Source organism: Heliangelus exortis, chromosome 8 (assembly GCF_036169615.1).
Source record: "Heliangelus exortis chromosome 8, bHelExo1.hap1, whole genome shotgun sequence".
In the NCBI taxonomy this organism is placed as follows: Eukaryota; Metazoa; Chordata; class Aves; order Apodiformes; family Trochilidae; genus Heliangelus; species Heliangelus exortis.
Window position 1 is genome coordinate 12314694 of NC_092429.1, and position 27315 is coordinate 12342008.

Genomic DNA, 27315 nt, shown 5'->3' on the forward strand with positions numbered 1-27315 from the left:
GAAATATCTTGGATTTTTTTAAGGTTTTTTGCATGGCATTACATGCTGAATTGGTAAATTTTGGTAAATTTCATTTATCAAAAGAGGATGAGAGTTCATAAGTCTTCAAAATAGAAATACAGAATGATTACATATGCAACTCTTATGGAAAATGAACCAGGAAAACTGAATGTGCCCTTTCATACAGTGCAGGCGAATAAGAATTGTACCACTGTAAGAGACTCTTGGCAAGCTATGTTTATTTATATTCACACCTCTGTATCACAGAATCATATGCATCACATAATCATATAAATCACAGAATGGTTTGGATTAGAAGGCACCTTAAAGATCATCCAGTTCTGACCCCCCTGCATCTGCAGGGACACCTCCCACCAGACCAGGCTGCTCAAAGCCCCATCCAGCCTGGCCTCGGACTCTTCCAGGGGGGGGCACAGCCAGGGCCTCCCTGGGCAACTTGTTCCAGTGTTTCACTACCCTCATGCTAAAGTATTTCTTCCTAAATGTAACTGTTAAAACTCTGGAAGGCATTATCCTTAAACCTTCCATGGATATTTCTCATCAAGAATATATTGTAAAAAGAATTTAATCGTCCTGAGACAAGAAGCTGGAATATATTAATCTAATGTGATGGGATTGTCAAAAATATTAACAGTTGGTCTGAGTCATCACTTCCCAGTACAATTCTGAACTCCACTGGCAGTAACCACACACTGCAGCCCTTGGTGCAAGCTTGGCTGACAGATCCAACAGATACAATGCTTTGAAGCTGTGTCATACGTGGACATTGATCAAAGTCTAGAATAGAACAAATTATGTGTTTCTTGAGTCTGGTTTTCCATTTGTTCTTTACAAAGTAGGTGTTGGAGGATCTGTGTTGTATTTCCCTAGTTATCTCAGAATGAAAGTAGCTGGTTTGATGAAGAATAGCCTCACATTCTGTTACAATGAATATATTAATTTTTGATTTGCTTATTTTTTTTAAATCACCAGTCTGCTTTTCTGTAGTTCGAATTATAAAAGTTCCTTTGATTTCCTTCAAAGAATACTTTTGAAAGAACTAATTACTCCAGATATTTGATCTTCTCTCAGTGGTGACCCTTTATATGAACTCTTTTTATGTTACATTATAAACCATCCTGTATTTATGAATAGCATACATATGGTTAACAGTGTACAAATGAAATTGCTTGAAAATGCAAAAGTACTGTTGTTTACATTTTTATCACAGCACATTGTGAACTGTAAATTTCTAAGTGCTGTGTCCAGGGTGGTCTTTGAAAGAACAACCTGATCCTAGCATCCAGGATGAAATGTGTGTTGTGTTAGGTAGAATTTGAGTGGTTTAAAGGGTTTAAGTTTTTCTTATGTATGTTTTAGTTTCTAGAAGCTTATGAAGAACAGCAGAGTGAACAATTTGCTTTGATTAGACTATAAAATAGCCTGGTTTTATACCTGTACCTTTTGTACAGATGTCAGGGATGAAAGAAGACACAGGGAACAGGTGGGAATAAGGCAGTCAAGGATGTATAAAGAACAGAGGACACACAAGAAAAGATTACTGGGGTGAAAAAAGGTCAGTAAAGGCATTTGCTAAATGGTTAAAGGTCTGTTCATACAAGAAAACTGCAGATAGAGATAAGATGGCAGAATGAAGTCATCCAGTTTGAACAAGAAAGGCTCATCTAGGCTGAGAGCTGCAACACTTTTCAGCTGTTTCATTTTCCATCTGTAAACAAGGAAACAGGTATTATTTGATTTTACACATAGGGATCAGAGGAATAGAGAGATTTATTTAAGGCCATCCAGGAAGTTTACAGCAGAACAGGGAACTAAACCAGGAATTTCTGAGTTCCAGACCAGTACAGTGCCTGTGGGACAGCTCATTTCCTCTCCATGGGAGTTTCTGCTGCCAAATTGCATTAGATGAGAACAAGTCCCTCTTGTTTACATTTCTTTAAAACAAACCTTTGTCAGAAACAGAGTCAACACATAACCGATACGTTATGAAGATTATAATGAGATGTTTAATAAATCTCTAAATCCTAATTAGGACTGGCTGGTGATGTGAAAGAAAATGAGGACACGAGGCTCAGGAAAAAAGCAAGTAAGAGTTATCTGGGGAGAAAAGTAAAGTTATTTTCTGAGGCAAGGAAAAAGAACTGAAAAAATTCTGAGAAGCTTTTTCTGAATTGGAAACAACTTGTTTGTGGGACTGAATATGCCAGAATTATTTAAAAGTTCATTTATTATGAAATAAAATCTGCTTGTCTGAATACTGTGTCCTAACAAATCCCCTGAGGCTGTTTACATAAAGGAGAACAATCTGCCAATGTTAAAAATTTTACTCACTTCCCTCATTTCCCAGATCTTTCTTAAGGAAAAAAAAACAAAAAACAATAAATAATAATAACAAAACAACAAATAACAAAACAAACCCTTTTGTGCAATGCTCTTAGACTTATGGAGATGATACTGTTGGAAGAGCCAGCTGTCCCCTAGCTGCTAATCTCCACAAAGGATGTTGCTCAAGTCATTAATGGGAAAAAAATGGTGTTTTAAAAACAAAGAGAGCTGTTTTGTGAGAATTATGGATCCTTACTAGTTTGTAGGTATCACTTGGCACATTGAATGCACTGTACTGCTGCTCTTCATTTTTAAGGCAACAGAGCCTCCTGCACTCAGCACAGCTCCAGGCCAAACAGCTCTTTCTTACTCTGCCTGTTACTGTTCTGGTTGTATGTCAGGTTCTGGTTTAGGTATGGTAACTGCACAGACACACCTCGTCTGTCTTTTATCTTCTTTTTATCCTAGGTATTTATAATCCAGTTATCATCACATCCCTTTCAAAATGCCCCCTCCCTGGAAGTGTTCAAGGCTGGGTTGGAGAGGGCCGGGAGCAAATGGGAGATGCCTCTGCCCATGGCAGGGGGGGGGTTGGAAGTAGATGACCTTTAGGTTCCTTCCAACCTATGTTGTTGCTTTTCTGTGATTCTGTGTGTTCTGCCTTTTTCCTCAATTTTAATGAAGATTTTTCTAGCTGCTCTAAAGTTAGGTCTCCATATTGCTGACATTATCCTTCCAAGGCTTTTGCACTAATGACACCCATACAATCTGGTCTGTATTTGGAGTGTGAGTGAACAGCCACTGGGGCTGAGTGCTGTCCTGGTCCTGCTGAACTCGATGTGGGTTCTGGTTTTACTTCCATTAAGTCTGACTTTCAGCCTGTGTCTCAAATGAGAGTCAGAAGGTTCCCAGTGACAGCAGTGAAAGTCTGGGGATTTGACTCCTTGTCTGCAAAGCTGGCAGTGCTGGTGATACAGCCTCTGCCTCTGTGATGAGACAGCTGTACCTGTCCTGTGGATGTCTAATGGCAGTTGCATATATGTGTCTCCAAATGTAGAATTTGTTCATAAACTCATGACACTGGAAGGTAACAGTCTTCATTTAAAGATTTTATAAATTTCTTGTCCTGCTTAAGGTAATTAAGGCCAATATCCAGTAGTTAAACCTACATACAGGTAAATGTGTGCAAGTACTTAATATTGGCCTTTTCTTCTATCTCATAGTAATGAAAAATAATAATAAAAAATAAATGTCTGGATTTCTCTTCAGAGAATCACAGTATTCACAGTTGGAAAAGACCTCTGAGGTCACTGTGTTCAACTGTCAACATCCAACCCCCAATAAAAAAAATACATATATATTTATCAATATCTGTATCACCATGCCCACTAGAGTGTGTCTCATCCACATGGTTTTTAAATGCGTCCAGGGATGGTGATTCCACCATCTCCCTGAGCAGTCCATTCTAATACCTAACTGCTCTCACAGTAAAGAAATTCTTTTAATAACTAGTCTAAACCTCCTCTGCTACTTCAGGCTATTTCCTCTAGTGCTATCATTATTCACACTACTCAAAAGAACATTTATTGTTTGTTTAGTGTCCAGCAGAAAAATACAGATACAAAACTTATTTTACATATGCGTATGTTTCTCTCTGTCACACACTGTAAAGTTATCTTGCCATTGTAAGTCTCTGTTAGAAAGGAGAGACATGGTGCTTATAAGCATCTTTAGGGCTTACATCTATTTGTGAATTCTGTTTGTTTTTTTTTTTTTTAATGCCTTTATTTTCTTCTAAGCAAAATATTTCTATATGCTTCCTGGTCTCTTTTATTCTTCAGTTAAATACCACACTCTTCCCTCCTGTCTTTGCTTTTCTTCTTAACACCCTCTTCTATTTTATCTGACAATGATTTTCTTTTCTTTGGCAGGTTTTTGGCACTGTACACATTTTTATCATTTTGTTATCTTCAACACATTCACAGGGGAACAGAATCCTAAAGCTGTTCTCACAGTTCCTTTGGGCTAAGGAATACTCTGGTCTGACTTCTGGCAGGTAAGAGGTGATTATTCTAGGCCACCTGTTATCCCTGTTCCCTGTGTCCAGCTGTGGTACTTGTACAATTTCTCTCCCTCATCTCTTTAACAAAGAACAAGAATTCTGGACATGCATCATCAATCTTCAAGATTAGGCTTTTCAAGAATAGGCTCCAACATTGGAATATTATTTCCTAATTTTATCCATCATCTTGTTTTATATCAGTCTTCCCAATAATTTATAACATTGCTGCATCTATCTCCTGCTGTGATTAAAGGTGATAATTCTAATATTTGAGTGGAAATGGTATGCTTTTGCCAGTGAAAAAAATAAGTAGAAGCCAAAATTAAGTTTTCTTACCTTTTCTCTTACATCAGATCCTTCACTGTATTGTTAATAAAGTCAAAACTGGTCCTCATTACAAGGATTAATTATCAACCAAGATGCTGATGTTGTAATGCATAATCAGTTTTCAGTTTGGTAGGAAACCTCACCTCATACAAGAATTCTACTGTGTGGCAGGAAAACCTGTAAAGCAACATTGGCTGCAAATAGGTTGGGCTGGAATTTGAAACCTGTAAGTTTTGCCACATAGCAAAATACCTTCCCACCTGTAACTTCCCCTGTGCTCTTCAGCTCAGTGACTTCACATACAGTGCATTCAATTGGACTTCTTAGAACTGAAAATAGGGTGAACGTGGGCACATATTGATTTGAGTTCCCTAGAGCAGGGCTGGTAAAATAGTAGCTATTTTCAAAGTGTTTAAATGCTTCACTGCTTTATTGCTATCTGTTATGATGAAAGGCAAATCCTTGGTCTGCTTGACTACTTCTTAAAACCAGGCTGCTTTTGATTCTTCTGGTAAGACTGGTTTTGAATTTTTGTGTATTTTCATTGGTGCTGTAGTGCTGATTGAGTAATGAAGATTCCTCTCAGGTGTAATAAAAGTTGACTCGAGTTTGTGGCTAATCTTTCAGAATGTCCTGATGCACAACTTTCAGAAAAATAGTGAATAGTCAGTTTGGATTGTATCCTTCTGAAAGAAGCAGGATTGGAGTGCTTGCCAAAGAAGCTCACAAGAGGTCCACAACACAAGACAGGCAGTTTGAAGGTGATGTCTCAGTAGCTGTGGGTTCTTTCAGACTTAAAGAACCTTTGTGGGTAAAGAGACTCCACTGATGCTGTTATTAAGGATTTTATTATCTCCTCCCCATTTTTTAAAAGGAATTTTCCCTATCAGAAATAATTTCAAAGAAGAAAAAGTTCTTAACTCTTAGCAGAATTACATTACCACTTACGGAGACAGAAAAGTTTAGAGCAAGCTGAACTAAATTCTAAGAAGGTTACAATACCTCTTACAGAGTACCCTTTCTTTGATCATTCAAGAAATTTTTAGGTTACATTTAAAAGAAGAACATTATGTTAGAGGGAAATTTTAAAGCGATAATTTAATTTCCATAAAATTGAAGCAGCCATTGTAGATGCAGTGGTAACGTTAGCTTGAAGTAGGTTTTCTGTAGAGGATAGCTGCTTGAGTTCTTAAACCTTGCTCAGAAATATGCCAAGCACTTGTTCACTTCAAAAATAAAGTGGAATGGAAATTTTAAATAAGAAATTATGGGCATATAGATGAATTTTATATAACCCATAAGATTTTTTTTGTTCTTCACTGACTGTCTGTTTAGTCTAAGTTATATGATTTTACAAAGCTGCTGTTGTTCTTCTTCTTATTCTTCTTATTCTTACCTACTGAATAAGATTTTTGTTGTAGAAGCTGGCTGTCAGGTTTGGCTGGGCTGTTCATGATTGCATCAAAGCCCTTACCACTTCACAACCATCTACCTCTTACCTTTAGTACAATGTTCTGATATTTTCCATTGCACAATCTAGTTCAATCAGCATTAGTTAGATCTTCACCCTAAACAGGTCCTTTTCCTCTTCTTTTGTTTTTGGTATTAATGCTCTTCTACAAGATAACCACATCTATTTGATTTCTGTGTGACCATCCTGTATTTATTTACTTGCAGTATTTCCTCAAAACTCAAAGTCATCATACCAAGTCTTTAATCCTTCCACTTAATTAATTCCAAACCCTTAGTTAGCTATGGAAGCAAGGTGCAGCCATCTGATTTTTTCCATGAGGAAGCAGTAACATATTTTCTTGGATAGTTTCTCTGCCAGTCAGCTTCTACCAAACATCATGAAAGATCTTCAGAGGACCTCGGAAGAGAGTGAATAATTAGTTATGAAAGCTAAGAAAACAAAGTAGGAAAGACTAATCCTTTTGAAAATTAAACCAAAGAGCTAGGAGCCATTCACCGTGGAAACATGAAAATTCGTTATCAGTTTTCACTCTCTATGTAAAGCCCAAGTGCAATAGGACCCTAAGAAATAAGATCTCAGTGTTTGCCCTTCATCCTAAGGGCTAAGTAATTATCAGAAGGGAAGAAATCTGAAATCAGACTGGCCAATTATTTAATGTTAAAAATGCTTAGCACTTACTAACCCAAATTGGGATACTCAAAGATGTCTTGTATTTACTGCAGTGCTACATAGTGCTAGTATGATGGACTAATTTTGCAACTTTTTCCCATTAATTTTTTATGTTTTGCTTCTACTAAGTAAACAGCTCTGTACTTCAGAAAGTAGAAATCTCATACATAATTTCTGGGCTTATTATTAACTTGCTATGACCTCAGGCCGTCAGAATGTTAAAAAGCTACTAATTGTTTTGTTACTAATTATTGTAAAGAATTAAAAAAACCTTACCTCATAGTGTTTTAACTTACGTACATCTCACATTTCTGAGCAGATTCAACCTTTCTTTCTCCAGCTATGTACCAGATTTTCTTATTTATGTGCTATTATGAATACAGTTCAGGCCAATTTAATGTCAATTTTTGTTCCTTATGCAGAGAAATTACTTTCAGAATTACTCTAACCTGAGGCAAAACCTGGTAAAATTAAACCAGTGATAAGGAGAGGTTGAAGTCTTGTTTTACCACTTTTACTGTTACTAACAGCGTCACAACCTGATGAAGGAAACCCAGATTTTTTAAGTTTAAGTATCAGAAGTAACACTCACTCTTTCCATGCTTGCACTCACTTATATATATGTGACCCACTGTATCTAATAATGTGTGTGCCTGGCCTCTAAGAACATTTATGATATTTCTATACACATTTCTGTCTTGAATATGTAAAGTTAAACTTCCTCATCAAGTAGCAGTGCCTGGGGAGTGTGGCTACAAAACTGGAATTCAGGGATGTTTTGCCTCTTTCACTGCATCTTTAGTCACACATGGGACCACATAATTACTAAATCCTGGTATCTGAGGTTTTTTTGGGAAATGTGGTCATACAGATATCTGTTACCAAATGTGAACACTTAATTTATCTTACAGACCTGACCCTCTGCCCTTCAGTAAGCAAAGCTCAGTGAATTGACACGTGGTAGATGTGAATTTCTCTTTGCTTTCTTCCTTCATAAGATGCTCTCAGGCTTCGATGGGCCAGCTTGTCTTCAAAAATCCTCTTGTTCTTCTCTGCAGTGAAACACCACTAATGCTGCTACTGGAAATATCATTACCTTTCATTAGCCCACTGTTTATCAAATCCTGCTGTTTATCAAGTGCAACTGGTTTATTGAGATTTCAAAAGCAAATTGCCTTAAGGCTCTGTCTCTACAGATTGTATTAATTTAGTAAGATCTGAATGGTTACATGGCAGCCTATCACAATGAAAATTAAATTTCTTCTAATTAGGGATGTAAACTTGTTTACCACCTTTCTGTAGCAAAAATATTACTTGAGGTAAGACAACACTCTCAGAATTACTAGCATTACTAAAATTAGATTATAGTTAATCAAATATCTCCACAGAGAGACCTCTTCACATCATTAATGAGTGCTTTTTCTTTTCTTTGAGATGAATTTATTTCTCCATCAAGAATTATATTGTGCTGGGAAACCCAACCACTTTCACTTATTTGGAGGCCTTGAGGCTGAGTTCCTGCTTCTGGTTGTGGTTTGTTGTTGAGTCTAAAGTTTAAAGATCACATTTTGCCTCAAGATACTTGTGATTCTGGGGAAAAAAAGTGTTGTGAAAACATGGAGCTTATTCTAAAATTAAATTTGCTTGCTTAAGCTGTTTTCTTCTAATTTAATTTCTTTTACCTTGGTGTGTAGTAAATAAAACTTATTTATTCTTAGTTTTAGATTATAAAATGTAGAGAGAACTTTTTTATCATTTATCTGCACCAATAACATATTTCTGCATCTCTGTCAATCTCTAGTTATTGTTGCATGGCTCAGGGAGAGAACTGTCTCTGAAATGCAGTAGTTGGCTATTCTAGGGCTGTTTTTTCTGCTAGATGCTGACATTTGTATCCTTAATCCCCTGGTGTGGATTGAAACCTTCATATTGCTTTTATTGGACTTTGGATTTGTATTTTATGATATACTTAAAAATAACGCTGAAGTATATATAGTTGTTTGGTAACAGCATCCTTACTACTGAGTTTATGTAAAAACTGAAGGGATTATATTAACATCTTTGATACAAATCCATAAAATTGTACTGCATAGTTCAATTAAAATTCAAAGATCACAGAGAGCAGATGAAAAATTTGGAAAATCTTTACACACTGTGAAATGTGTGATTAGAAAGCTACTGTGATAAGTGATGAAATTATTGCCCAACTTCATCACTTTGTCCCTTTTCATATTTGCAAATGCAAAATGTTTCTACACTGAAAAGATATTCTTATTTTTTTCTTAAATGCATCTGGTTTTGCTTCCTGATACTGCTGCTAATCAGGAGGAACTGATATTATTAATCTGTCTTTGATTTTGTAGTGGAACCAGAGACTGGAAGAGCATCCACATTTGTCAAACAACAATGTTAATTACAGGTTATTAAACAGAAAGGAAGAATTTCACTCAGTCTTGGCTTCGATTGTCCTGTCAGTATTTGCTCACAAGAAACAACGGGTTGCATTTTTCATTTCTTTGGTGAGTTATCATTTTCAATTGCCTTTTAATTGTTATATAAATTGGAATAAGTGTACCTGAAACTGAAAGCATCATATTTCAACCTAATTGCCTGAAAGAAATGGCCCAGCAGAGCATTTTGGAAGATGGAACTCAAGAGTGAGTCAAGTGATTGGGTCGCTTTCATGTTCCAGGGGAGATGCTCACTTCAGCCTCTGTCTGTTTATTTATGTGGGTTGGAAGCCCTTCAGGAGCAGGGTCAGTCCTGTGATTGTTCATACCATCCTCTCTATGTCCTGGCTGGGAAATAAGACCATCATAATGCTGACAAGTTTTCTCCTGTCACCTGCAGGCCTCTTCTATCTCCTCTCCTAGACCCTTCAGCTCCTCTGCAGTAGCACCCAGTGATGAGCTTTAGGCTGCAATATATAAATTACTCCACATGAAAGTAGGTGTGGGGCATGATCATAGCTCTTGTGGAGACATTGAGGCCTTTTGTGACCCTCAGCAATGCGTTCTGTGGAGCTAAGGCTCCTAAAACCTCCATGAAAATGCTGCAGGTCACTTACCCTGCATAGCAGCAGTTCTTCAGGTTTTCCTTGCATCGTTCTGCCACAGTTAATGGGTCACAAAAATGGTTTAGAATTCTCCCATTTAAAGAAAAATACATAAAATTTAAAAATAATATTTTAAATGTGATTTACTTCTATGTTAATTTATTTATTGAAAGTATCCTGGGTCAGTAGCTATTTTAATGAATTACTTTTATCAATAACACCCCCCTTTTCCATTTCCTGAAATGAAAGATGTTCCATGTAACAGAATTCCTCCCTTCTTTTGAGCTACAGTTAAAAGTAATACATAGACCAACCCTCCTATACAAAGGCATTTAGAATTGTACAATTAGAAAAGAGATACCATTAATGTCTCTCTAAAACTGCTGATCATAACCAGCATGTTTATAGTTCATTGGTTTTATTTGCAATGATTTATTTGAAATATTGAGATAATATGATTTTTTAAGTTTATTTGTGAAACATAAACTCAGAAGAGCTAATGCTCTGTTGGTTAGATTAGAAACTAAGTGGCAAGGTAAAATGGCATGACTATTAGAACTCATAATAAACTCTGTGAAGCATGGGTCATTTATTTTAAGTGAATTATTTATTTTAAGTTAATTATTTCTTTGAAGTCACTGGAAATTTCATTTGCAAACAATAGAACAATATGGCCCTTTTGTTTAAAAATATTCTTCAGAAGTGTTTAATCTCTTAGACATTCATATACAAAATACTAAATGTGTACAAGCAAAGAAAGCAAATAAGTAATACCATGTAACTTGAAGTCGTACAGCAGGCATAGCCTTAACATGATTTATTCATGTAATGGATTTATTTTGGCTGTTATGTCACATGGTGCAAATATAATAGATTAAGACAATTTGAAGGAAATTATTTCTTTATTTAATTTGACCTGAGCAGAATGATTGAAAAGAATACTTGATGAAAGATCTCCTCTGACTTGGTTTTGCAGTGTCTTCATTCTGGAGAATGGGAGAAAAAGAGTTAATATGGCTCAGCATTTAGTATCATTTTGTAGATTGTTTTTTCTTATGTGTCAGAATATTAAATAGATGAGTCATAAGAGAGAACACTTTGTCCACCATATTTAAAATGACCAATAAAAAAATTATACTGTCATTCTGTTATTGTAAAAGATAGAACTGTATTTCCAGTCTAGATTAAGCCTGCTCACTACAAATTATCCCAGCTTGAATAGTCAAGATTCGTGTTAGTAATGATTTTATGTGTTTCTTTGGCCATTTAAAGATTTGGTCTATGGCAGCACAAAAAATTTGAGATTTATATATATAAAACTTCTATATGATTTATAGACATAGGAGACAAGCCTCGACTCTGAAATGTCACCTCAAACTTTAAAAAAGTGTATTTCTGACTATTGTAAATAGTAATTTTACTATTGATTAAATCCAGCCAGTTGTGTTCAGAATTACAATATGAAGCTTTTCAGAAATTCTTGAAGGGAGAATACTTGCAAATTTGTGGATTTATAGGAAGAATATCCTCAGTTTATTTTGTAGTCAATAGTTAAAATTAGTTAAAAGATATCTCAGTTACACACTTGCTTTATAATAACCTTGCTGTTAGTCTGTTCCTCTACCTGCATTTATAAGGGGAACACATGTACAAAGTAATGGACACAACTATTTATAAGAAAGAAGCAAACTACAAACTGAAGAATCCTAACCATTTATGATGTATGCCTTGAAGAGGCATAATATTGAAAAAAAACCCCAAAACACGTATCAGGAAAACATCTTATTGGGAAAAAACATCAGGAAAAAACCCCCATATATTTCTTATCAGGAAAAAATATCAGGAAAATTCACAAGGTTTACAAATGAAGAAGAAAGAATGGAAATTATTGTCCTGGCACTGCTCCGTTATTTCTGTTATAACTAAGTTAGGCACTCCTTGTAGTAATCAAATGATTTCAGAGTGACAGTGTGTGAGTTAGTTGAAAGTGTGTCTCTAAGTAGGAATAAATGCAAATCAATAAACAGATGTAATGAAAGGCTTCAGTAGCCAGGTCTAATATTTAGCACTTGTTGACATTTGACCAATAAGCAGCATTTTCACTCTTATGTTTAGGCAAACATTGCTGGTAACAAATATAAGACAGTAAAAAATATATTTTTTTAATTTTTTTTTTTTTTAGAATTGTATATCCTGGCATATTGTAAATATTCTGGCTTAGAGTGGAAATTTCTGGGTTTAGTTACTTTTCTTCCACTTGTAGTTCCATCTGTGTGTTTGATGTCTGGATGATGGATGCTTGAGCTCTCTCCTTCTCTGCTAACGTGGTTTGACCATGAACTAGGTCAAACTCAGGTTTATTGAAAAGTTTAGTTGGTGTTTGTGGTCTTCTCCTTACAGAATCACTTTGCAGGTCTGCTGATATCTCAGAAACAATCTGTTTATGTGGTACCAATAGGTCCATCAACCATTTATGGACATATTTTTCCTTGGCTAAAGGAATGCCTCTGAACTGACTTATTAGACAGATCCTGTAAAAAGATCAAGACCTACATCAAAACAGAAATCTGTCTGCTCTTCCTAGTGGAAAGAACTACAATGCAGATACAAACATCACAAATTATAGCAAATCTCTGTCCCTTCTCTGTCATCCTTCCACTCTTAAACTTGACCAGGGAAACTCTGAATATTTCCTTTTTGTTCTGTCTACTGCAACTCTTCCCTCAGTTGCCAGAAGGCATGGCTCATTATCAAGGAGCAAAGAATTGAATTTCCTTGCCGATAGGGATGTTTAAAAAACAAGAAAACATGATCCTCAGCTGTGCTTCCAGTAAGAGCAAAGAGTCCCTTTTTTAGCAATCAGCAGGTGGAAATATCAGCAGAAAAATGCCTGTTTGTTGTTAGGACTCCCAGTGACCTTTCTTGTTTTCACTCCACTCTGATAGTGACTGCCTACTGGCATGTTGGTGTTTTTAACTTCCTGCACTGATCTGGGGGTTGTTACAAAACATCATTAATTTATATTTAACTACCTAGGAATTTCCTCCTTGAACTACATTGGCCAATGTCCCAATTCAGGCAGTACTTATGTCAGAATTTGTGACTGCTTTATGAACTACTTCATGGTGAGGCATGAAGGTCAGAGTGGTTGTTATCTGAATGACAAAGCCACAGATGAGCTGTTCAGAGCATTCTGCTGAACCATACTGTTTTCAATCAGAGAAGTATTTTAATGTATTTTGAATATTTTGAATAGGCCATGATACTGTGAATATGTATTTCTTCCACCCTCCTAAAGAATCAAGCAAACTCAGTATCCTGAGATGAGGTTTTGAGGAGACATAGGGCAACTTCCATTACTTATTTCATATACCTGCAGTGTCTAACTGCACACCAGTGTGATCATGCATGTGTTCTTACAAAACAACTACTTTCTAGCTTGGGCAGACACTTACTACTTTATCTTAACACTATCAAGCCAGGCAGGACCTAAATCAGAAATTATACCTGATTTCAAAAGGGGACATAACACTCATAGAAAGCTTTATTTGTTCAATTTATATAAGCCTTCAAATTCTGAAGAATAGGTGAAAACCTTTGTTGTGCATTTAACTGACATTTTACTGTGTACATAATCTCCTTCCTCTATCAGCCTCATTTTCTGCCTACATTTTCCAAACATAAGGTGTAATTAATTCCTAAAGCAAAATCAGCTTTCATTAGTCTTAACAAAATGTTTCATGAAATGCTATTCTGAATTCTCCTTCACTTATATGTGACTTAAAATCACAACCTCTTTGAAAATCTGTTGTAAAACCAAGTTAACAACCTCCAGACATGTAAATTATTCCTCATATTCTAATAATGAGAATACTAAAAATACATGAAGCATTAGTAATGCTGATGCTCTAACAGAGTGACTCAGACTTGCAACACTAATTTTTCAGCCCTGTGTTTCTGCTCTCTGCCTATTACTAGCTTCAGAACAGAGCAAGACTCTTCAGTAAGTCTTGCCCCTGCCCAACTCACCTTTCAGTATTGTTTACTGCCCTATTGAAACTCATAATTTGCATTAATTTTTTTTTGCTCAGCCATACAATATTTAGAATATGCATAAGAATTGCTCAATATTGCCTAATGCAGAGACTATCTAATCCTTCTTTCTTATTCACATCTGAATATCTGACTTTTTAATTTTAACACCTCATTAATTTTTGAAGTTGGAACTTAGAGAGAAGTTGCCCCATGGAGGTGGCAGGGATCACACTATCTCCAAGGAGGAAAGTCCTGAAGGACTGCTTATGTAGAAGTGGAAGTCAGTAACTCTAACCCTTCCTGGCAATGGATGCTGTAGGACTCATTGTCAATGTCTGTGACCTTGGAAGACTTTTTTTTTTTCTTGAACAATTATGGGCTGAACAATGTGGTACTTAATGAAATTATTTTCACTGGCAATTTTTTAACTGGCAATTTTTTTTAACTGATTCCCCAAATCTGATCCTATTTTATTTATTTCCATTTATAGTTATTTTTATTTATTACTTTTGTCTTTAAATATAAAGACTTCTATATCAGTGATATTTCACTAGATGTGATTAGTTGGAAAGATGACAGTTATTGTTAGGTACAGAGAAAAAAAGGTTCCCAATGTTCTGTAGCAAGAAAGGTAAATAATGTAGTAAAAGTAGACAGTAATTGTCATTGAAGACTGCAGAAGAATATTAAGATGGTAAAAATTAAGACATACTGTACAGTTCTACCACCTTTGATGGTGCTACTGAAATATCCACCTGTTTATTTACAGAATAGTTGTCTAGAGTTGGTCTTTAGTGAAACAAATAATACAGCTGCTGAGTATGCTTCTGGATTTGTGGCAAAAGCCTTTGAGGATCTGGTTACTGAACACTTAATTTGCCAGCCAGCAACATGCTTCCCTATACAGAGGAGATTTTTTCCTTCCCCTTGCTTTCAGTTTAATAACCCAACAGGTGGATTGTAATTGTGAGAGCACAGGCAGCTGCAGGCTGTCTTTTAACCTCAGCATATATGTTATAAAAATGCTTCTGAATTTAAACCTATAGAGCATTAACAGGGAATGCTTATAACTCCTGCAGATTAAAACTTGGGGCAAAAATGATACCTAGCTTCTTGATTCTTGTAGTATTCAGGAATCCAAGGTTTTACAACAAACACAGGTTCCAAAGTCAGAAATCCTGAATTCAAGCCAATGGAAATGAGTTCTTCAGTCTTTTGCTGTCTTTGAGCAGCCAGGGCAACAAAGAAGCTCCAAGCAATACTCCTGTGTGGTTCCTGCACTTACGGCTTTTGGTTTTGGTCATATAAGGGACTCTATCAAGCCTAGCTTCATATTGCTTGATTGGCAAACTGTGGGGAAAAAGGAAGAGCTGCTGTCCTGATGAAGGTGACATTAATCCTTCCTCTTCCTTCCTGCAGCTCTGACTCAAGGCTACGACCTGTGAAGAGTCTGCTCCCCTCTTTCAGCCAGGACCCACAGCAGGGGGCTGTAATGGGACAATTTTGGTCACTCCTTCTGTTCTGATTAGTATGTCAGTATGAAAAGCTTGGTTCTGCTGGTGTTATAGCCAGTTTTTGCTCCTCCAACACCACCCTGCTTAGCCATAACCCCACAAAATCACATCGTTCCACAGAAGCTGCTATTTCAGTTATTTTTGTATCAGAAGAGCAGGTGTGGGAGCACTCTTCTATGCCTGTTGTCTGAAAACAGAGATGGAAGTTTATATGTTTAATTTTCCTAAAATTATTTCTTGCTCTCCTAGCCCCAATCTCCCTTTCTTTGGCAGCCCAGTGACTTTCTCAGGATTCACTCTACAAGCCTGTTTTCCTTCCTTACTATAGCTGTATTTTTACAAGCATGCTGAAACATCTGTCCTAAGGCTTTTCTATTCTTCTCTTTGGCTTGATCTATCTGATAACGCCATTTTAGTTTCTACCTTCCAGACTGCAGGGTTTTGAAGTACCAATTTCTTCTTTACAGACTTGCCTCCCCTTATTTCAGGAGGGATGGGTGAAGAAATCTGGCTAGAAAAGAAGGGCATGGTGCAAGATGTTTGTAGTTTGAGATCTCCATTTCTTTATTTCTGGGCAGGGAAACCTAAACACTTTCCCCCTGAACTTTAATGGGCAATTATGTATTTTGAGGTGGTTTTGTATTTTATTGTTCTCTTAAAAATGCATTTCTGGGAATTTCTAGCTCCAAATCAAACCAAATTGACCATTTTTGCTCATTGCATGAGATGCCAAATTCTGACAAGCATTTTGTTGCTTTTAACTGTTTATGCATGATTTGAGACACTATTTGAAAGAATCGATTTAATTTGCCTGTATAATCTCACTGGTGGGATTAGGTAGAGGCAAATTCTGTCCATAGTATTGAAGATATGAATGTAAACAAAAAAACTGTACTATGCTGGAGAATTTAATTTTTAAATAATTACTTTGTAGAGCTGGGAGTAGTACAATTCAAGGCTGTGTCTCAGTGGGAACAAACACAAGTTCTTCATCACTCATGCCCATGATGAATTCTGTAATACTTTAGTGTGCCTTCATATTTTGACCTTGATTTTATATTTTGCTTATTTCTCTAGTAGGAGTTTTAAATAAAAATGTCAATTCAGTTCTGTGTGGTAGTCCAGGACATTACTGGATGAAAGAACTTAGTTATCTGTAACTACAAGTTGTAGCAGCCTGAGAATGTGATAGGAGATGAAGAACCTCTGGATCTCCAGCGTTATCCACAGTATCACTGACTCTCCTCGTCTGGCTGTTTTCTCATTGTATAGCTCCAGTGGAGAAGTGGCCGAAAGAGCACCTTAAGGTCTACAGATCCGGTAAGTACAAGGGGCATGGGTCTAGTGATGGGCAGAGCTGCATCGCCTGGGAGTATTCCTAGGACTACCCTTCCCTGAGCTCCCTGTGCCCTGGAGGGGGTAGTTGCTCAGAAGCAGATGCAAACTGAAGGGACGAGGCTGTGCTCCACTACAGATGTGGTCCCTTGGTTGCCACGGCTTACAGTTGGGCAAAAACTCATCCCTGCCTTGCTCGGGTGGCCCTGGTGCCACGATGTGACAAGACAGCCTTGGCCTTCCTCGCCGGGCACCCCTCCTTGCACCCCGGCACAGCGAGGCAGGAGGCTCCGCGCTGCTATCGGACGGACCCCTCCGACCCCTCTCCCTTCTCCCGCGGCGGGGCGAAGGCTGGGCTCAGGGTCTCCACCTCATGGGGACAGAGCACGGCGCCTCCGGGGCTTCACGAATACCCCCGCAGCCCCTCCGGAAGGGCCCGGCATAGGGGCGCAGGGGCTACGAGTTCGGGGGGCGAGGGGGAGAGCGGTGCCGCGACTCCGGACCCACTGGGAGACCCTCGGGCGCCTCGCAAAGCGCGGGGAGCATCAGCGACCACGGCAGAGCGACGGCAGGGCAGGGCGGGACAGGACCGGGTGCTGCGGGTGTCCGGGCCGGGCCGGCGGGTGGGGAGGGCTGATGAAAAGGAAGAGGGCGGACTGGAGGCGGGCGGCGCCGGGCAGGCGAGGGGGGCGGTGGCGGCGACGGTCCAGGCAGCGGTAGCGGCCGGCGGGGCAACGCGCTGCGGGGCTGCGCCTCATCCCGGCGCCACGGAGCGAAGCGGAGGTGAGCAGCGGCCGGCTGGGCTGGGCTGGGTAAGGGGCGGCGAAGAAGCGGTGGGAGCCCGGCAGGGTGCGAAGGCGCGGGAACGCGGCGCGGGGCTGGGACCAGTGACACTTGGGTGGGATCGCCCCGCCCCCGGCGGCGGCAGCGGCGGCACTTAAGGGCGCTGCGGGTGGCGTGCGGGGCAGTGCGGGGCTGTGCGGCCGCCGCCGCTCTCCTCTGTCTGCCCAGGGCTGCCCGTGTGCGTGTGGCTGCCGCGCTGCAGGGAGGCGGGTAGGGCCGGTGCTGTGGTGAGGAGTTTGCTGCCTGTGCTCCCGTTGTCCTGAAGGCTAAGAAATGCCTTTGGTTCCGAAGCGATCGGTTTCTCATCTAGCTTGGAAACTGAGTGGCTTCACCGCCTCTTTGTACCGGCCACTGCTAAAGTTTTGTTTTATTGTTTTTTTTGTGGGTTATTTTTTCTGCATGGGAAATTTTTTTGCCAGCGGGAATGTCCTGAGAGGAGAGATGGGAGATAAAGTCTAAGTTAACTTGCAGAATTGGCTCCTGAATAAGGGAGCGTCTGAAATACAAATTTGTGCTTTAAGTGAGAGAACTGGGGAGCTGGAAACTTTAGTATCGGTTAGGTTAAAGCTTTAAAACGTTTAATTGTGAGAAGTTAATTACTTGGAAGATGTCTGAACATTGTTTTGAAAATAAATGCTTAACACTGAGAAGAATAATAGTTTAATCATAATCTCAAAATATTCCAGTTTGAGTGTTTCACTTTTGGCTGTGGTTGAGCTTAGAAATACTTTCATTCTAGGAGTATGTTGCACAAATGTGTTTATATATAGTTTAAACACTAGAACATTTTGTATGGCTTCTCTGATTATACCTATGTGAGCATTATATATTTATACATTATTTTAAATATCTTATAAGTGCAGAGATTATAAAGATACTGTACATTATATCTGCATTGTGTAATACTTGCAGATAGTTGTTTTGTCCTGTGACTGATGCCCTTAAAATATGATGCCGTATCATATCACTCAGAAAACTGGGAAATTAGATTTGTACCACAGACTAATGCTATGGAATTTCTGCTTCAAATGTCATTTGTACAGTGGTTTGCCTTTTACAATGTGTGTATATTTGGTTTTAATATTGCAGATGCCTTTTGATTGCAAGACTGCTGAAATGTTATGAGGGCTGCCTCTCCTTTCCTAACCATGAACAGTTCGAAATCACCAGGGCTGGCTGGATTTGGAATCTTAAAAAACACAACCTGCCACACGGAGAAGAAGATATCGGTTTTCTTTTCAATAATCTTCATGACAGTGGGAATTTTGTCCAACAGCCTTGCAATAGCAATTCTCATGAAGGCGTATCAGCGATTTAGACAGAAATCAAAAGCCTCCTTTTTGCTTCTTGCCAGTGGTTTGGTCGTCACAGATCTTTTTGGCCACCTCATCAACGGAGCCATTGCAGTGTTTGTGTATGCATCGGATAAAGACTGGATTTGGTTTAACCAATCCAACATTCTTTGCAGTGTTTTTGGCATCTGCATGGTTTTCTTTGGTTTGTGTCCCCTCCTCCTGGGCAGTGTAATGGCTGTTGAACGGTGCATTGGAGTCACTAAGCCAATATTTCACTCTACAAAAATGACTTCTAAACATGTGAAAATGATGTTGACTATGGTATGTCTGTTTGCTGTTCTTATAGCTTTGCTGCCTATTCTTAGGTTTAGAGCCTATCAAATTCAAGCATCGAGGACCTGGTGCTTCTATAAAACAGAACATGTTGAGGACTGGGAAGACAGATTTTATCTCTTACTTTTTTCTTGCCTTGGGTTACTGGCCCTTGCTATTTCATTCTTGTGCAATGCTGTCACAGGAATTACCCTCTTAAGAGTCAAATTTAAAAGTCAACAAAGACAAGGCAGATCTCATCATTTTGAAATGATCATTCAGCTCTTGGCTATAATGTGTGTTTCTTGCATTTGCTGGAGTCCATTCCTGGTAAGAGCCTAATGTGTTTGCCAATTTTTAATGCACGTCACTGTATAAAAGTTGTCTTTTTTTATCTCCAGGTTTTAAGGCACTTTAGCTGTGGTAACAGCTCCATTCACGCTTCAGTGTTAGTTTTACAGCATATTGCCCATAATGTATGTACTTTTGCATCTATAACAAAAATGGTAATTATTCTCTACTTCTGTCATGAGTAAAACAGATTGAGTAAGCAAAATATATAGGGACTGTGAGGAATTTCTTTCCAGTACTGTGATAGGTTCACTATCTGTGAAGGAGATAGTGGTAGCAAAATAGGGGCTAAGATAAATCGGAGCAAATCCCGAGTTTGCCCCAAAATTCAGCAAAATCTTGGAGTGGCAAGTGTGTTTAGTCTGTACTGTGGTTCACATAATTTTTGTTTATGGTGGGGTGTTCAATATTGCTGTTATGGTTTACTGCTGCTTGTGAGCTGTGTTATGGAAGCTAACATAATGTAGGAATGTAAAAATCCTCCATTCCATTAGCAGGGTAATAAGGGCTTTGCTTTAGATTCATGCTAGAAAACAGTGATTGGCAGTGGGTTAAAATAAAAATTTGCTTTAGACGTGACCAAGCTGGCTTTGTAATCTGGACAGGTGACCAACAAAGCTGCTGTGTGCAGTTGTTGTGCTTTCTCAGCTCTCCTGGCTGTGGTTTAGGACTGCTTGCTGGTAGCTGCTGGGGCCCTCCCAAGCGGGAAGCGCTGCTCATGTTAGTGTGTGCTCTGTCAGTCAGCAGGGTCAAAGAAGTGGGATTAGGATAAGGGAAGGGATATGACAACTCCTATTGTATGATGGCATTGTAAAGCTGATATTTACTGTCACTATTTTTATTGAGAAAAACCGACCAAAGAAAATTTACTTTTTTTTTACTAGGGAGAGGTTAAGTCTAAGTCACAAATAATATGTTAATTTGTTTCCTAGAAACAAGGTCCCGTAGTTTTCCACGGATATGAATGAGGAGCAATTTTGGTGTGAATTTACAAATACAGAAATTTAAATCTCAAGATCTGAATCAGATCCAACTATATCTCATCTATTTACTTTCTTTGGTGTAATATGGAATTACTTGAACTTGTTCTAAATTTGATACTAGCCTAGCTGCAGTAGTTGTGTGTATCTGGCAGGTAACATTTGATTAATCCAGCACTGCAGACTCTAAGGAGAGAGTCTGGATATAAACTTTCATATCAATGAGATGCACAAAAACTCTTTCAGTTTTGTTCAGCACACAGAGTTGTCCTGCACTTCTCAAATGTTTTCTAGACTTGTTCTGCATCATACTTTAAATTCATATTTGCTTTTGTCAGTGTCCTGGCTGTGTAGAGCAGAAGCAAAGTCATCAGAAGAGGATAACGAAGTTCTGTAGTGAACTTCCAGTTACTTTTAGGCACCCAGTCACCTGCTGAAATTTGTCTCAGGAAATCCATAGAATGGGTTTCAACAAAAGCAATTAAAATAGTGGTTTTACTTTTAATTATCCTCTGGTGACATTTATTTTCAGATAAAGTAGCTATCCTTAAAGGTTGCAATTGATTTGATTTTTAAATGGTCAAAAGAGCTATAGCCTTTTTTAACTTGAGATTTCTTTTATTCAACATAAGAAGGAACATTAAATTGCAATTACTGTAGTTGTTTTTTCAGTGCTGATAATTTTGTTATGCCTTTCAAGTTTTATTAATTATAAAAACATAATTTAAAAAGTTTTGACAATTGTTAATGAAATCACAACGTGACATTCGTTAAGGTATTTAACTTCATCTAAGTTGTAGGTGACAGTGAATTATTATTACAGCTGCAAAATTTTATTTTCTGAGCCTTTTCAGAGCTTGGCATTTTCATCAGCTGGTGGTACAGGCCAGTGAATGACTTCTTGCTTCATTTTGTACTCAGCAGTCTTGAGGAATGCGTCACAGAGGGAGTTGATACCAAACAATTCTGGTTCATTTAGTGGGAAATCTCAAGGTGCCCTCTGTACATTCCAGGCTCATGATGCTTTGCTTCTAGAACTCTTTTGAAATTAGATGAGCCAAGCTATCATGGAAATTAGCCTAGCAGTATGGAAAATAGTTGTAATATGGACAAATGTAAGTTAGAAATGAGACACTAAAAAAAAGTGAATGCAAAGTAGTATTTGTTTCTTGAAACAAAGTATCAAGTAGCTGAACATGGGAAATGCAATAGGATGGGGTCCTTGGTGGTAGTAGCTTTTGTAGCTTTCTGTCCTAGAATTTACATTGAAATTAGTTCTCTGCCATGCCCAGCCTTTGTTTTGATCATATTCAGTACACTAAATACAACCAGAGTCATAAGCACAGCCTTAGTTTATCAAGCTTTACTGAACTGCAGCAGAGGAGAGAGATGCAGTGGAACAGAGCCTTGCCAGGAAAGTACTGGTAAAGTGCTACAATGAAGAGATCCAGGATTTATCAAGGCACATGATTTATGATGAATTGCTGATCCAAATCTACTAATCCAATTTATTTGCATCCTCTCAGGGCTTTCAATATGTGAAACAAGTTGTTTACATTGTTAAATTTGATCAGTATATAAAAAAATGTATTTCTTGAAATAAATCTGACCAGGTTTTCATAGGTGAAATTATTTGGCAGAGCAAATACATACTTGGTTTTCATTCAGTTGCTCTTTTAATTTTTTTTTTCTCAAAGCAAAATTTAGAAATCAGTGTCAGTCTTTGAACTGCAACTTTTATGTGTTCTCTATCCCAGAGAGTATACAGAACAAAATGTTATGTGAGAGTGAATTGCCTCAATATAAACTGAAGCAATTAGAAAACAAACAAATCTTTGGAAGGCAAAGAGAAGGAAGGTGATGCAGTTTATGCCACATGTGGTTTGCAGATACAGGAGTTTGAATTTATTTGGTGTGATTCTTCATCTGATGGCGGGTTTGCTTTATTTTTCTTCTTTTTTTAACCTAGTCTGGTGTTACGTCAATTGTCATACATGCATGGGTATCAAAATCAAGTCTATCCAATACTGTAATCCAGCTGCAGATTTACTTCACTAGTAAATTGTAATTCTAATTTTTTATTTTTTTTTTCTGAGTGGCTTTACATATTCAGTCACTGACCTATGCTGAAGGTGATTACCTTTAGATGACATTAGAAGTGATAGACCCTGGATTGTCCTTTATGGTGTCTGATGTGGAACTGAACTTCTGCACCTGCTCGGTGGTAGTGAACTCATTTTGGTGCCTTTATGTATTGGTGTATATGTATGACATTTAAGGTAGCATATTATAATCAATGACCACCTCTATTTTAGGACCCCTGAAGATCTGGAGCATTTTCAGAAGTAGAGCCCATGGCAGAGCTCATGTGGAGCTCTACCTGGGGCTGTTGGACAGGGACATCTTTCTGATTTCTTGTCTTCCTACTGTTTTGTTTCCTGAAGCTCCATCTCATTTGGTCCTAAAAAATGAGTTATTTTTTCAAGTTTTCTGCCACCGTGTGGGTATCTTTCCTTCAGGGACTACTGAAATGAGGGGTACTCCTGCCTCTTTCCTTACTTGAGAACATTTGTCTTCTTTTGAGAACTTGGGAGTGGGAGGAAATTCACAAAAAAGCAACAAGTTAAATTCACGAGTTTTCTGATAGGTAGCCAGTGATTTACAGAGGTACATTTGTTCTGAAAGTCTAAATAATTTTTCTTTGATATAGATAATTCCAGGAAATTATGATCCAAAGATAGTAACATCAACTTCTCTGTGTAGTGAGTAATCTTTTTTCATCCTTACTAGTCAGCCCTTTGCTAGGGATATGCGAATGTTGTTGCATAAGTTAAGTCTCTACGGACTGGATTCCCCAAGCAAATGATTGGGTTGGAGGATTTTTTGACAAACACGTCTGATGAAATGGATTGTTATATAAAACTCGTTCTTTGGCTGTGACTTGACATCTGACTTGTCGTGGAACAGGTTGTTTATGGAACTATGTTTGTATGAGCAAATTCTGACTTCAGAACATCAAATTCTGTGGGACTCGTGGGATAAACATACTTTAAATTTTGGTTTTGGAGTAACAGACTCCCTGAAATTAATAGACAGGAGGGGGTTATTTCAGGGTGAATTTATCTACAGAAACAAATGATGATATAGAGACGTGTCTAATCTTTTTCATGTGTGGAACATAGTCTTAGCCTGGGAAAAAATGTTTTACATTTCAATTATTCCTGTTAAGATCTTGTTTCCATGTAGTTATCTGATAACTTTTATTCCAGTTTTACCTCCCCTCTACTGCAAAAAATAGCTACTGTTTTGTGGGGGTTTTTTATTTTTTAATTTTTTTAAGATCCTGGCTATTTATTTCATATTATTAAATTAGCTATTATTCATTTGCTTTTTTACTGCCTTAGATTAATTTCTAGCAGTCCCTTCTCATGCCATCTCTTCCCTTTCCAATTTCTTACAATAATTGTGTTCCTTTGAACTCACTCTGACTTCTTGTCCTGAGCCTGTCTTGTTCAACAAGGCTTGGTGGTTGGTTTTGATGTACTTAGGGCTGCATTTAGCTTACAGCTTGCTGAATCACACCAACCTAGATGCTGTCAGAGCCAGCATGAGTGCTCCTTCAGTGAATCTGCTGCCAGAGGTGGAGACAAGGGCAGAGCTGCACTACCATGGATGCTCTTGGTGAAATACCCCAGCCCACCCCCCTCTGGTTGCTCCACCAGGTATTTTGGGTGCTGAGACAGGCTCATGGTGGCTATGTGCTTCTGCTAAGTTAGAGGCTCTCTATTTGCATACAGTATCAGGTGCTTTGTTGTACAAGGCAGTCCTCTGTGTGTGTCATTTTAGTATTTTTGTTTGTGTAGTCATGTCTATATTTGCACAGTGAGACTTTACCAGGAGTTTGCACCTCTAATAACTTTGAAGCATCTCCCTCCATTCTGTTTCCTGTATTCTTTAACAAGGTAAATTTCTGTTGTATTGCCTTATGCTTATATGTGCAATGGACATCATTTATTCAAACTCCTTGCTTTATTAATTTTGTTTGTATTCCTTCAAATCATGCTGGTTATATTTTCTGTACAACAAAATAGTTACTTAAATGTGTCCCTTCCCAGGCTGGTGATCACTCTCAGGCCGGTGATTTCCATAATTGAAAAAATACAGCTGAGGAGAAGCAGACACAAGGTGTGCCAAGGTGCAGTTCCATGCTTTGGCAACGAGGCCCATGTTGCCATACAAAGCCACCCCAGATCTCAAGGAGGCTGCACTGCAGAAGTGCAGATTTTCTTTTGAAAAATAAAAAATCAGGCTTTCAAATTCCTGTCTTCTGTTTTTGAAGCCTGAAGAAGATACTCTAAAACATGTTTGTCTAACTATGCAGCTTTGAATGCTGTTTTAAAAGTTACTTTCAAGGGCAAACCCACATTTTTTTTTTCCAAGACTCAGATTTTTAAGAAGATAGTGAAAGATAATAACTATGTTTGTGCTACCTTTTGTCATAGAATTCCTGTCATGTTTTTCTGGAAGTGTTGTCTGTTGACACCATGCAGAGACAGGATTGTTGCAAAAGTAAAGGAGATAAAGTTGGAGCTGGGTCTGGGGTCTGCTTCCCACCCTGCCTGCAGCAGGTTGATGGGCACAGGAGGGGTGACCTGCCACAGGACCTCCACAGAACACCCATTGGATGTTGTCATTGTATCTTTTGGGATGGATGCAAGCCCAGCTCAGGAGTCCCTTTCTTCCACAATCAAACCAGTTTCATAGTGAAAAGGTAAAAAGCTTTTTGTTAGCAGGAGGCCTGCAAGATACACCTCCTTACCTCTAGTCTGAGGCATCAGTGTAGTGATGGTTATTGTTGGCTGTAGGTCATTAATCTTCCAGGCCTTGGTGTGACAGAAGAGGTCAGATCAGGACTGACTGTTGGGCTAAATAAAATACTCCCTTATTTGCTCTGGAAATAGTAAAAAAAAAGATCTCATAGGAGTTTGCTTGTCTTTCAAGCTACACTAGGAAAAGGGCTCTCACTCTTCCTCAGATCATGGCCTATTAATTGCTTGTCGAGTTTCTCAATACATCCATTAACACAGTACAAGATCAGTTATTAATCTTGCTGGGGTTCCTCTGAATGTGCTTCTGATATCCAAGGTTTAATTGTTGAAATGTTAATGTCATTCCTAGTATTATGGCCCTGAAGATATTTTGGAATAAACAGCTGATTTTAAGGTTTAAGAGGAAAGAGAACAGTCATTCTGATTAAGTCTTTGCTAGTCTCAAGACAGAAGAAGTGTCTTTTTATCTTAGTCTTCTGTGGTTTAAGCAACAACACGGACAGGTCCAGTGTGCTTTTGTATGTCACCATGAAAATACTCCATGGAAAAGTGGTTGCAGAGAACGTAACAAAGTTTAATACACACAGCTGTCAATTTTCCACCAGGTTAGATGAGAAATGGAATGAGTTCTTCTTTTCATCTTTTGCAGTTTGTAGAGATTTTATGGGCTTCAGCTTCCTGAGAAATATGAGTAATTTAAAAAAATGTTTTGAAGTGTAGTTTATCATAGAGTCTTTAGAAACTTTGTATTAATTGTGTCTGAATTTGTAACTCAAGTGTTTACCTCCCTCTCACAGAAGTCATGGAGTTAAGCAGCTGAGATATTCTCAACAAGAAGTTCTGGAGGAGAAATGGGCAATGGTCAGCATATTGTCCTGCTGTAGTCATATGAACCAGGGAAGGAAGAAGAGCTGATATTGACAGATTGTCCTTTAGCAGAGACTTTTGAGGAAGCATAATTATAATTTTTATTATCTAAGTTGACTTGCACTATTTGGAAAAACTTATGTAAAGCCCTTTTCTCAAAATCCAATGCTGTCAGAATGCAATGAGTTTGGTTTGTTTTGGAGAGAACAAGTAGAGAAGGCAGGTTTTCAGTCATGAGAGAAGATTACATTTTCAAAACAACTTATTCCCTTTTTCTTTCAAAATTTCTTGCTGCTTGATTTTTAAATTTATGTTATATGTCCAGAATTAAACCACAAGGATCTGTAAATTCAAACAGTGTTTCATTCCAAATATATGTCAATGCCTTCCACATAAATTTTTTAGTTTTTGTTAATGTTGAAATTGACATCTCAAAAAAATGGAATTCTGAAAACTTTGGCCTGATAAATTTCCATTCAAAACCGCCTCCCATTTGTTCAGTTGGTAAAGTTTTTGGATTCTGTGCTTGAAGTCAATTAAATATAGATTCCAGTTTTGTTTGATAAAAGTGCATTCTTCTTAATTCCTAGATATTACACTTTTTCAGGCCTTTCCTACTTGAAAGTATCATGCACTGCATAGCCATTTTTGGAAAATGTCGTGCATAGCGTAATCACTTTTGGATGGTTATTTTAGGAAAGCTCTTTTTCCTGACTATCTAAAGTCTTTAAATGGTAAACTTGTTGCTGAAAAGTCTCTGGGACAAATACACCCACATGGAACAACTCCAGCCACTCCTCCATCCACACCAGGTTTAGCATCACAAACATCAGTGATATACATTTGTATGTTCTATCCCATATTTAATATATTATAGTGTTAATTCATTATCTTAAGTTTTGCATGTTGGTTATAAATGTTTCTAGGATAAGTTATTTGTCTTAATAGCAGTGTAGGGTCTGTTCATGTCTGAGGGCACACATTATTTGGATACACTTCTGGGAAATATGCTGTTTAGCTT

At 38.2% G+C, this 27315-nt stretch overlaps 1 protein-coding gene across 7 annotated transcripts in view; it reads left to right on the plus strand.

Annotated features, from left to right (window-relative positions):
• Nucleotides 1-27315, plus strand: part of PTGFR (prostaglandin F receptor) — a 46240-nt gene that overhangs the window by 8054 nt on the left and 10871 nt on the right. The window contains exons 3-6 of one of the 7 annotated variants that reach the window (XM_071750448.1): nucleotides 4278-4402; nucleotides 9242-9397; nucleotides 16755-16802; nucleotides 18750-19597. In XM_071750448.1, the coding sequence (XP_071606549.1) occupies nucleotides 18782-19597 (816 nt within the window). In that variant the 5' untranslated portion in view covers nucleotides 4278-4402; nucleotides 9242-9397; nucleotides 16755-16802; nucleotides 18750-18781. Of the gene's footprint in view, nucleotides 1-4208; nucleotides 4403-9241; nucleotides 9398-16588; nucleotides 16803-17466; nucleotides 17601-17627; nucleotides 17675-17789; nucleotides 17888-18749; nucleotides 19598-27315 lie in introns of those variants that run through there. The other 6 variants (XM_071750449.1, XM_071750443.1, XM_071750446.1 and 3 more) reach the window with 6 other exon arrangements.